Raw genomic sequence first — 13,096 nt, 5'->3', positions numbered from 1 at the left:
CATTCGAGTCACGATCTAACTTTCATAGTTTTGACTCGAGTGAAGTCGATTCATTTTCAATTCACCACCTAGTCAAGTCCCAGTTCAAATCGGTAAGCAGAGGGTCGAGTCCGAGTCAGTATGTTCGTTGCTCAGTTTTCAGTTCAGGTCAAGATTAACTCACTTTTGTGTAACTCTGCCTGGGCGTTATCGAATGCCTGGCATTCATAATATGATAATGTCCTCATTCTTAAACATTTATAGCCCTATTTTTCAAGTATTACTAGTTTTGATGGACAATGGAATAAGAATGTGATTACTTCACTATTCTTTGAAGTTACAATGAAATGCCTGTTTTGACCGTCCTACTCTCGAGTCATTGTCTTGGTCGCGCTTAAGCGCAATAACTAGGGATCAGGTTCAGTCAATACACAAATTGGCTAAGTCGGAGTCGAGTCATTTTCCGTATTCATAGAGAATGGCTCGAGTCAAGTCGAGTCACCGATAAATCGCGACTCGAGTCATTACAACCCTGAAGTCAAAGGGAAAAAGTAGTTTTGCCAGTATAGGTGTAGGATATAACTGTTCAAGCACAAGACTAGCTTTAGAACATAACCACTCAAAATATAGTACAGTTAGGCCAAACAAGTTGAGTGCTTACAAACATTAAGAGTACAGCTTTTCTGACCACCTCCGTTGCGTAATACGTGGTGGGATCGCACTTTATTAACTTGACCGTTTAGGAAATCGAACGGCTACTTTCCGCCTCCAAGCTTTACGAATATGCATAATGCAAAATATAGTCTAGGCTACTTACTGCAACAAGCAGGATCGCAGAAGGCAGTCATCGCATACCGGACAGGGCTGGAGCAATGCCCGGATTTCACGTGTTGTAGACAAAGAGTCGAGCACGAACCTGTAAGTATGGAGGATATATTTGAATTATGGCTCATAGAACTGGATGGGTGACCTTTTTTCTACGTCACAGAATGAAATCTGAATGTTAGATTTGTAGACTAGAGTGAAGCGTCCATTCTCGACTTCGGAAGTCTCACTCCGATAAGGTCGTGTAACTCTACAGCACACGTGGTACTTATATTTGGGGACGATCTGTAGATTTCACACATTTGTATCTCTAATTCACGTAATTGTATTTTCGAACTAATTCCACTTCGGTGTGAGCAGCGTTTAAAATACAAGATACATGAACTGACTTTCTCATGCTTGGCATATAGATAATGTCGGACATAAAGTAGATCTTGAATAAGCTTACATCGATTTTACGAACGAAATCGTCCCTGTATCCAGGGTTTCATTTAAAACAAAAATCAATTTAAAACAAGGACCTTGCTTCAAACACATGTTTTTTTAGGCTATGACGTGACGAATATTCAATAGTGACGTCATAGTGGATTGACATTGACAATTTAAAATATAGTGTAAATATAGCTCCTTTGACGAAATATCTACTTACTATAGCTGTTGAGCCGACTATTTCGAGGGTTCCAACTATCCCATACCGTAAACGTCGGCTATACATCGGGTGGTAATTGTCCGTTGACTCATACAACATGTTTTTCGGAAAGTATTTACGGTATTATGGCATGATTTAACAACTTGAAAAATCATAATTTTTTCAAAGGGTCTTTGTTTAAAACACTGTTTGAAATAAATTTTAAACAAAGTCTTTTGAACAACCGTTTGTTTTAAATGGAGCCCTACCAGTATCGCTGCCAAAGAATAATTTTGTGATTGGAGCTATTCGTATGCCTACTATTCAAAGTTTATGTTTCCCACATCCAGTCTAAGTCCTCTTTCGTATTTTGAAAAGTACTACCATGCTATATATTTAATTGGATAGACGTATTCTGCGTTTCTTCCAGACTTCTCATCAGTTGTAGGGACAAGCCAGGTATTCATTACGTTTACTAGGCTGGATGAAATCGCGGAATTCAGATAACAAAGCGATCAGCAATTTTCACCCGATTTTGATCCAGTTAAAATTAAAATCAAGTGATAAAACCAGAACAAGAAAGGATTATACTTTTTAGGGCATTAAGTATTGGGAACTTGAAATGTCTCGAGTTTTGTTCGCGGTTATATGTTTAGTTCCGCAATTATGGCTCATTATAATTGAACGCTAATCGACCGTGACAGATGTCGCGCTTCGCTCGTAGTCGCCAGGTTTCACGCTTACGCAGGAGGTAACGTTGTTTGGTGCATTTCTTTATCCTTTCAGATCGTTGTGTGATTGGGGTTATTACCTATTAGCTGGCAATAAAACTGTAGTCACACTCATACTGTGTATTGCGTGGGATTTAACAGAACTGACTGAAAATAGCGTATTTCTGAAAGTCTCCTAAAAGCTCTAAAAGCGTGGACAATGTCTGTCCACTTGCGACACGTGATTACATACCTTTGCATTGTTCGGTGTTGCACGCATCCAGAATAGTGGTCGATCCTTGGCATGAGGCAGATCGTAAATTGTCACCACAAATTCTAAATTATACAAAATTTCATGCTTGCTAGATATTTTTTAATAGTTTATTCTGGAAAATGATCATTTGCTGTAGTAAATTCTGAAACAAGTTCATCCGTTATTGATATCACAGATGAAAAGTCCTGTGAATTCATTCTTGGCACTCTAAACTTTACTGACAAGTATCGCAATGAAAAACAAACCAGCCAACATAATTTGCCGATGCATCCCACATGAGCAGGGGTTGTCATAGTTGCCATCGTTGGTCAACAACAAGAAGTGGCAATATGATGAAAGTTGAGACTCCAGACCCAGCCAGAGATCCCTGAGATATCCACAAGTCCGGAACTACCCTCCGTTTGGGAGCGAATGCTCTAAAAGTGAATAAATCTCACCGTGTCCTGTTTCGTACCCCGCCGCCGCACGCCTTCGAACACAGCGACCACTCGGACCAGTCAGACCACTCGGGACAAGTGCCAGTGTTGCAGTGCTGAAACTGCACCAGATTTCGGCAAGGCAGCTCTCCACGGTCTCGCGATCTACTACCGCCACCGCAAGTCTTGTCGCAAGCGCTCCAGTGTGACCAAGCGTGCGATCGGCAGCACGCGTGGGTGTTGCAGGGCTCAGCTCTTTCGGCGTGTCCTTCGCATGGTACGTTCCACTTGGCGCCGCGGCATCTTCTGACTGCGAATCGCGAGCCGCCGCCGCATTTGCGGGTGCACGCGGTCCACGGCGTCCACTGTCCGAATTCCGAGCAGATTGGCTCTAGAAGGAATTGTTTGACGTGATACAGTTTAGTCGTTAGGTTGGGCTGCGATATAGACATATACTAGGTCAGTGGTTCCCAACCTTTTTCGCCCCATCGCCCCCTTTTCAAGGTCAACACCGATCATCGCCCCCAAATTTTGTGTACCGAAAATTGGGCATACAAACCGTAATCACCGGCGGGTTGACTAAAAAAATAAAAATAAAGGTCAAAGTTTCGGCACGATGTCTAATTTTACACACTTCTGTAACTAAATTTCCGCGAGTTGACTAAAAAAAAAAAAAGGTCAGCCGCTTTGGCGCGGCATCGCCCCGCTATCGCCCCCTTCGCTATTTTCACCCCCGTCGCCCTCTTTGCGATATCGCCCACGTTGGGAACCACTGTACTAGGTGGTCAGTGACGAAGTAGGCCTATACTTATATAACTCTATGTCGGGCGAAATGGCTGCAAATGATACCAACAACTATAAATGGGACTGTTGATCTGATGTTGAAAGCAACGTTTAAAAGTCTTTTGACATTATTCCTGCTATGGCAATGTATACTAATTGCATGGCATAGCAATTTACAAATCATACGAGCCACCAGCAGGTACATATGCAGGCCTATCTCTCATGAGACAGCTTACATAGTAATTACGATTTACCTCTAAATTTTAGAGTACCCAAGCGGGGTCTAGTTACAATATCTACTAAAGTGGTTACCTGTTTAGCCTTTAGACTGATTCCACTTCTAGTTACTCATTCTTTTATGGAAACTACTTGCGTTTTAGTTTTGACACACTGGATTTAAAAAAAATATAAAGTAGATGGGGATACGTTTGCAGCGTTGCATATATTTTTGAATATTGTACCCCTGTATGCGACCCTTCAACAAAATCTGATTATTGAAGCTAGTTGCTTGAATCCTTGTCCGATTTTCCATTTTCTATTTCCAATTGATGTAATTTTGACATGTTTCGAAAATTGCTTCATATGCATGTAATTGAGTGGAAATTTAGAAAGTGACTTCTACTTCTATACTTGAGCAGTAACTTTGACTACTTTGAACACATTTGATATGGATGTTCCAAAGCACCAGAATTGAATGCCCCCAGTTAAACGTAAAAAAATCTCATATGTATGATAAACTCTATTCGGCTTATAAACACACAAAAAAACAGGAAATCAAATGTTATACCGATGGGACAAGTCCGCTGCTGTTTCCTTATGCCGCGACAACCCGGTTTTCCAGCCGGCCCGCCAACACAAGATCGGACGCGAGACCGTTGTCCTTGGCCGCATGGATTAGCGCAGCGGCTCCAACCGCTCCACGATGCCAATTTCGGGCAGCTGTCACCATTGCAAGCCTGTAATAAAATCTCGATGCACATCAAAATTTTTAATTACCACTTCGGGCCAGGCACCATGAATGTGAGTCGAATCTAAACTATATTGTTTCGAGTCGTGTGAGTCGCTTTTTCGAGTGGCAAAAATATACTTCTTTCACATCGAGTGCGATATTTTGGCAACGATTGGTTTCGGTGCATCGTTTATAGCAGTGGTTCCCAACCTGTGGTACGCGAAGGTCTTCCAGACGGTACGCAAGTAGATTCTGTTTTTTTCTCGACCGAAGAGGGTTATTACTTCGGGTAGGAATGATTTTAAATTTTTTGAAGCCGTCGTCGTTGGGGCAAGATAGCCTACGTCCTTTTTCCATCACTTTTCCATGTTTTGCTTACATGACATGTCCATTATCTGTCGATCCAGCCGAGCTGCCTGTCGTGACTGGGAGGCAAGAGGAGCTCATAGATATCCAGGATGACGAGACAGCAAAGACGAAACACAACTATTGTTCTCGCATTCCCCACGCTATTCCCCAACAGCTAATTTCGCTTCTACGCGGGAGTGAGAGCAAGGATTTTAATCCCTGATGACTATCAAGTCGAAGAAACGAAACTGACTTGTTGCGCCCATGTATGACTTTCGATGCGATGTGAGCAAACGTATGTCACGCATCGACCAGCTAGTGGAAAATAGTCAAATGCAGCCAGCGTATTAAATAATTGACTTTTGTTGTTTGTTGTTATCTCATTATGTTGTTCGTCATGTGACTGGTGGTGAAAAAACAATTCCATACATCCCATCAACCCTGGCTGATAATGCCTAGTTTATTAGAATTTGTTATTACACCTAGCATAAGTCAAATACGTGATTATGAATGGCAGAACTTATGTAGGTGGTACGCGAGAACTGCATAAAACCTCGAAATGGTACGTGGGTGGGAAAAGGTTGGGAACCACTGGTTTATAGGTATCTAAGTATCAGAATATCTTTCGCATGCGACTACAAATATTAAAGGGACATTTCTGTCCAGGGCTGTATTGATACGAGTCATGAGTCGACTGAAGTCAGACTCCAGTCGCAATTTTTAGTTGACTCGACTTGAGTCACTATTTGTATTGGCTCGACTTGTACTCGAGTCATATGACTAAAGAAATTATATCTAGACCTTTGATTCAAGTCTTGTGTATCACAACAGATGCTCAGTAAATGCAACCGGAAGCTGTCTTTTAAATGTTGAGATAAACACGTAATGAGTAAGAAAACAAGTGTATTCTGAATGCGTGGCCTTCGATATCACCGATGAGTTTCAAAATGTTGTGTGGAGCTCGAAATGAACTCGATAATGAGCAGTGAATACTATATGAATAGGACTCGGGATTTTTCTCACAGACTTGAACTTGGACTCGGTGGTGAGTTGAAAATTAGTCGAATTGACTCGAGTCAAAACTATAAAATTAAAATTGACTTGTGAAGTCGGAACCTTGTGACTTGGTTACAACCATATGAAGTAGTCATGGTCAAGACCTATGAAAGATATTTGTGATGACGTGTAGCAGGTATCATTGATCGATGTTACTATGGATAACTAACCTATGAATAGATGCAAAACATTTAACCACGCATTTCTGCAACTAGATACGCCTAGCAAGTAGCAACTGTGTGGCGAGATAGCGCGGTGGTATAATCCACAGCTGCAACAGCAATGGGTTGCAGGTTTGAGTTCGACCGAGGTCGAGTCCAGAATTCTTACCCAAGCGCTGGAGGTCTATGGTCCACCTCGTCCTTTCATCTGTAAGTGGTGCCTACTAAAAGCCTAGAACTGGGCCGTGCTACAAGTTGGCAGTTACGGAATAAAAATGAACAAATTCGGCCTAGTGTAAGTGACCACAGTAGTCGTCAAACACCATGAATAGCACAAACAACAACGACATCGCCTAGCAATTTATGATAGCTTCTTAAACATACGTGGTAATGTTAGCCTACAACTTGCGGCGTTTAGTGAAAGTAGTATTGAACGAAAGAAACTTTTTCATTGATTCCGAAAATTATATTGTCGGGCACTGTAACTCTAAAAAATCGCCCTTCAAAGAACATAGTCCTGGTTTCGAGCAATTGATGCGCCGTACTACAATAGCCATAACAATTTTTCGGTGCTTTGATTGTTTGTTCACAGTAGCTGTTGCGCATCTACCCACAGGCTAGTTATCTATTCTACAAGTCTATAGCACCAATTCGTTACCCGTCTTTCAGTGATGCGTGGAGAACCATCGTGCACGGTGACACGTTCTCTGCTCTGTTGACCTCGTCCGCAGGACTTTGAGCACCGCGACCAGTTAGACCACTTATCACGGTTTGAGCATTGCCTTGCCTCCGTTGACGCGCCGATACAACCCGGGATTCCAGGCATTCCGTTCAAACACGTTCTGTTTCTGGTTTGGTTGCCTTCACAGCGGCTCCATTTTGTCCACTCTGCCCAATCTGTGACCGCATTTGTCATTAAAACTAGCGTAGTGTCGCCTTAAGACATGAAACCACTCTGACTTATACTCGTTGACATATACCCTTTGGACAAACCTCAGTGGTGGAAGTTTATCTAGGCTTTCCATTGCCACCCGATCCGCATAAGCGGTGCCTTAAAACAGTAACGCACTACATCTACTTTTATCAGAAATCTGCGCCTATTTGTAGCGTCACTAATTATTTTGCGTAAGTCGCGAAGATGCCTCCCGCAATATCAAATACTGCCCACTCCGATTAACTGCTATAAGCATACGATCCCTCGATTAAGTCTACCTTTGGAAACGGAGTCACTTGAGCACCTTTCAGACCTATATCCTCTATTGCCACTTGCAGTAGTTTCGACATGTCTTGAAACTGGAAATTCTACTTGTACTTGAGGAAAACGTATCTGATACGATAACTCTTTTAATCATCTCTGCTAGTATAATACCATAGTAGGTTCAGGTGGATGCTTTGATAATATGCTTTGGCTAATATTTAAGCAGCCGCACTTAGCTATTCATTACATCACAATGCAGGCCTAATGCGCATTGCGTAGAGTTACCGTTGGAAAGCTGAAAAGAGAACGCTTTTTCAGAATTTTCAGACTTACAATATCTGGGGAAAATTCTGAAGAAAGGTAAATGTTTTCCACTTCGTGGTCGGTCGACTAAACAAAAAACAAGGTCAGCTTTCCGGCTCAGCTCCTGAAATAGCCGCCGAAGCGTTACTTCAGTGCTGATTTACTGTATCTCAGTCGGATTTTGCCCTATATTTACCCAAAATTATCAAAAAAAGCGGACAAATCCCCTTAAAAGAGGACGTATGGTAACCCTAGCATTGCTTATCTCGAGCGGATGAAAAAATAGATTGGCTGATTTATTAATATTGTTATAGCCTACTAATAGCACTCACGCGTGGGTTGGCATTTCTCCTTCTTTACAGTAATCCTCGATATCTTTGACGCGATCCAGTTTTCGAAGTGTTCTACTCTCGAGAACACTCCTAAATCGCTAAGATCGAAGCAGTTCTTGCTGTACGAATACACGCCCGCCAGAAACCAGGAGCAGCTTGTGCATCTTTGACAAACGAGTGGTCCCCCGCTGTTGCCTATCGACGGAATATATTATATTCAGTGAGAAGTACACATTTACCCAAGTCATATAGATTTTAGAGTGCAAAACCATGAGCTTTATTTGGATCGTTGCAAGCAGATGTCGGTATATACATTATGGAACATATATTCTATGCTACTGTAGAACTAATGATGTTCATTGCTCTGCACAAGTGCATAAATTTAATAAAATTAGTGCGGAATATCGCCCTTTAGTGCCGTTGTGACGAACCAATATGACATATGCTGCAATGTCCTCGATAAACTATATTTGCTAATCTAAAGAATACAGAATATTAGGAGCATGTTTTTTTGCTTCAAAGGCCACTATGTGGCATAGACCAAGTGAATGTTAGTAAGTTATCTCTTCACCTACCTATATACTACAAACATAGTCCAATGAGCATATCTATCGCCCAAACCAAATTCCTCAGAGCGGCATAACAAATGCTATCTCAATCAATCGTTTGAATCAGTTAAGGAAACAACAACACAACAATCCACGACTAAAATACCACGCAAAATTGTACCATAGCATCGCGTGCAACAATGTAGTTTGACCTTGATCAGGAAGTGAATCAGATCAGATCTTGAGCAAACAATTTCAACACAGCACCATGTGAATCCTTAGAGTCTTGGTTACAACTAACAACAACTCGCCTCGCGCGAGATCTTCAGGATACATTTCTGAAAGATCAGCTCCCCGTTGAACATTTTCTCGCGACTTTTGATCTCAGGTTAAACGAGTTCTGAATGTGATATAGGCCTGAGTTCTAGTTCATATGCCTTCGTAGGCTACTTTGTCACACTGACATGGCTGATACCGCAGCAACTAAAATAAATCTGCAGCAAGAAAAGTACACGAAATTGCCGTGGACAAGCAGATACGCAAGATTTATCAATAGTTCCATCAACATATTAAGCTGGTACTTACATTTTATTCCGGCTGAGCTCGCACATAACATCTGCGTAGTATTAACCGGGTTGACCGATTTCTCATGCGCGATTCGGCATTCCTCATCATCAACAATAGTCAAATTTACATCTTGGAGGCGAATCGGGGCAGGTTCCGACAATAAGACACTTTCTATGCAAGCAAGTAAAGGGAGTTCGACCACATTGTAGCTCTATAATCGGTAAGCGTTAGACTCACCAGTTGTCGCAAATCCAGTGACGTAACAAGTGATCCCAGCGGGAGGCACCTCTCCGTTCGGCAAACATACTCGACTTGTGCGGTAGGTTTCTTCGACGGCTTCATCGAGGCGGACGAGGGCTATGTCGCTTCCGGGAAATTCATTATCCCCTGGTATTATTACCTATAATATAGTTGTGTTGAAAATGCTGTTTTTCACATACTGAGTCATTTTTAAACTGCTTTATATATTGTACAATCGACATTTGGTACGCTGCTATACTATCAAGTGGGATACTCTTCAACAGGGGTGGCTCAACTTGCGTCACGCTCAGGGTTCAAATCTTCAGATGGCACTCGAGCTGGGCCATCCAACCAGATATATTTTATTATATTTTGTGTAAGCTGCATATAAGTGTTTCAAATTGGCGTTTTTGCCACTGTGAATAAACATCTTTCTGGTCCATTTTTTCATGGAACTCTGAACTAAGCGTTTTTTTTCTTGTTCGGAATTATATGTCAAGTCAATGCCACCGATATGTTCCTCCTTTAGGTATTCGTAGTTGATTCCCAGTTTGGTAATGAGTTATGTCGCTCACTGTACGAACAGGCCCGCTATAATAAGCTCTGCATTGTGAATCAAACTGACATTTTCAAGCATGGAAACGGACCGAAGCCACAGATAGAACGGTACAGATTCGGGGCTTTATCAAGATGCAATGTCAAATTATATAACTATCTGTTCGGGAGTACAAAATAATGTTGAACAATGGACAGTAAGCAAACCTGCTTCAGGTTAACGCGCGATTGTCGCTGTGGGTGCAAGAGATCTTGCGTGGCTTTATGAATTGCATCGATTGCCCCTTTCACCCTTAACTATGCCATCATGTAGTGTACAATGTAAATTATTCGAGTCCGTAACATAAGGATGCAACGATAAGGCCCCATAATAAAATTGCTGGAAACCTACGTTAAAATTGTCTTTGTTGTCCCCACGCCCTCACCCGGTGCCTAAAAGATATGCATTGCATTATGCATGGCAAGGAAATCTTACTTCCGCAACACGCCTTTGCTGTGACATAACAGAAGTAGTGATGTCATCAAGATCATTTATCCCGAAGACAGCTGTGATATTATACTCGCCAATCTTTTCCACTTTGTGATTTCTAGAGAAATCGCTACGTCAGCTGATGCAGTCAGGATTATTACGACCTACAAGCTATACCAAGACACCGACAGGGTAGCCTACATATTCGATTCGGACTTCGAAATCGCTGTAGGCCTATATATTTGACACAATAGAGTAACAGATTATACTTACTCGAAGCAATGTGCTGCGGATACTACCCAAGAGTTATCGATGAGCGCACCGCTGCACCTTCCTCCTTTCAAATCGATCAGCACCTTAAATATGGAAGCAAATAAAAATGCGACGTGAAAATAAATGTATATGTTGTGAAATGCCTTATGCCTTAAAGTTGCCTACGCCTTAAAGTTGCTTACGCCTTAAAGTGCGCTTCTAACTGGGAATAGCTAAGTTCTGGTTAACAATTTCTCAAGACCATTTAAGCCGAATTCTGAGCGAGATATCTACGATATCGGTGCTAGGTATGTATTGGTCTCTGCGACTATTGGGTTCTTAAAATTATAGTTGTGGTCATGCTGTGAATTTACAAGTATTGCTACAGTTGCTTCTAATACAGGGGTGGCCAATCTTTTAGGCCAAATGGATACATGCGGTTTTCCGAACCATTGCGCGGGCCACTCTAGTATTGGTGAATAATTACGACTCAATTCTGTATATTAGCCTAAGCGCGTGTTGGTATTTCTGGTAGGGTTACTAAAAGCGAGAAATCAAAATGCGCATAATCACACGAAGCGCGGGAAAAATAATCAAGTTAAACCAACCTGCCATGAAATACTTTATGTTAATTCATCAGGATTTATGAAATGTGAGGTGATTTCGCCATCCTGGCTATGCCAATGCGTAAAAAATGTTACTGATCTAGTCATAAACATGCCAAATTCCGCGGCCAGGCCAATCCCAGTTTTAGTTGACCCTGCAATTTCACAAATCAAGTTGGCAATTTGTTTTTTGATAGTAGAACTAATTTCAAAGATTACGGCACGGGCCACTCAAAACCATCTCGCGGGTCACAGGTTGGCCTCCCATGTAGTCATCATACATTTCAACAATATTTCGTATTGATAGCTGCTGAGCATGAAACTTGATCCTTACTATTTTGGTAGGTCTATGTTCATCAAACTTATTGCTTCAGATGAATCAATAATACTGATATCGAAGTATGCCTCACTCGCTCTGTCAACAGGTAAACAATCTAATCCGGTGACTAGACTTCCTCCTTTATGATAGTGAAAAATTTCGCTCCCTCTTATCACCATATCGCAAAATGCAACCAGAATGCTGGCAATCCCAACTAGTAATTGTATGGCAGTTGACAGTTGATGAGATAATCCTCAAATATGAAATTCGGACTATACAGAGTAATAAACGCGCGGAGCGCAAAATATTTTTCAGTCGACCAGAGCTTCGCGCCCCCATTCAGATACTCACACGCCTCCAAGGGAGGCGCACCCCCAGTTTGAGAACCACTGATCTAATCGGTACGTGGTCAGTTAGCCTAACCGGCGATATACACATTCTGGATTCAGAACTTCAATACAATTCGTGTATTTGAATCATACGACAATTCAATCGCGGGATTACTTCTGCAAATATCCATAATTTAGTATTTGTACGATTGTACTATTTAAACTTTAATGGACACCTCGATACCATTACTTTGGTAATAAGTAGACTACTACGACAATAGGTAATTGAATAGGTAGAGGCCGACTTCATCTGCAGTCAACTAGGTGGATTTATCCCAAAATGACTGATGGAATTTACCTGCCAAGGGGAAAATGGCACGTTGCCTCTAAAAATCCGCAGCGAAGGAATTTGGTTAACCCCACACTGTCCTAAAACGACATCCAAAATTTAATGAATAATTCGCGAGCCATCACCGCATTGCCTTACCGTTGGTTTGTTTGCAGCAGGATTTCTCGTAGGACTGCGATATTGCGTAGCCGTGACGCGAGAAAGCACGGCATCTATTTATACATTCAGCGAAACCTTTGTAATTACGGCAGACCTCGTCGTCTGTGCAGGTTAAAAGGTTTTCTGCACATTCGTCGATGTCTGAAAGCAATTATTTTAGTTCGAGGTTTGAGGTGTAGTCTTCAAAAGTTGCCGGGGTAATCATTCATGCGTCATAAGAGTTCCCAATTGATAAAAAAAAAAAAGAAAAAGATGCGGTTGCGATAAATGAAAGACGCTAAATATTCTTTAAATGGCGACGACAACCGTCCGATCTTAATATGCACTGCATAGGCCTACTGTTACTGATGCATAATGGAATATTGAATACTGTATACCAAGAGAGAGAGAGAGAGAGAGATGATATTCTTTTTCGCCTGCACCATCGAGATGCTTTGACGGCGGAGTTGCGATACGGCCCCATGAGGTCATCTAGTCTGCACCCCCATTTTTTCTCCTGCATGCTATCCGTGATTTCTGAGCGCCTAGCAGGATAGCTGCGGATACCAATTTTCGAGTCTTTGGTATGACCCGACCGGGGATCGAACCCACGACCTACCGCTCGAGAAGCCCGACGCACAACCATTACACTATCTCGCTCAAAAATATCCACAGCCTACCTAATTCAGAGGGAATATACGAACCGTCGAACGTGACGATTCATTTCAAGCCTTAATTACTACCATACACGACTTTCTAGACT

At 41.9% G+C, this 13,096-nt stretch overlaps 1 protein-coding gene across 1 annotated transcript in view; it reads right to left on the bottom strand.

Annotated features, from left to right (window-relative positions):
• The window catches only part of LOC145447123 (uncharacterized), a 36,457-nt gene that overhangs the window by 1,969 nt on the left and 21,392 nt on the right, over positions 1-13,096 (bottom strand). The window contains exons 3-14 of the mRNA XM_080325545.1: positions 12,334-12,495; positions 12,205-12,275; positions 10,615-10,697; positions 10,348-10,459; positions 9,315-9,477; positions 9,096-9,248; positions 7,963-8,157; positions 6,788-7,026; positions 4,403-4,571; positions 2,854-3,223; positions 2,396-2,478; positions 797-895 (exon numbers count right to left, since the gene is read on the bottom strand). Of these exons, the coding sequence (XP_080181671.1) occupies positions 797-895; positions 2,396-2,478; positions 2,854-3,223; positions 4,403-4,571; positions 6,788-7,026; positions 7,963-8,157; positions 9,096-9,248; positions 9,315-9,477; positions 10,348-10,459; positions 10,615-10,697; positions 12,205-12,275; positions 12,334-12,495 (1,899 nt within the window). The remainder of the gene's footprint in view (positions 1-796; positions 896-2,395; positions 2,479-2,853; positions 3,224-4,402; positions 4,572-6,787; positions 7,027-7,962; positions 8,158-9,095; positions 9,249-9,314; positions 9,478-10,347; positions 10,460-10,614; positions 10,698-12,204; positions 12,276-12,333; positions 12,496-13,096) is intronic.

Source organism: Botryllus schlosseri, chromosome 1, assembly GCF_051294905.1.
Source record: "Botryllus schlosseri isolate E-star chromosome 1, Bs_hap1, whole genome shotgun sequence".
Taxonomy (NCBI): domain Eukaryota; kingdom Metazoa; phylum Chordata; class Ascidiacea; order Stolidobranchia; family Styelidae; genus Botryllus; species Botryllus schlosseri.
Note: the sequence above shows the minus strand (reverse complement) of the source record. Positions and strands in the feature narration are given on the sequence as shown.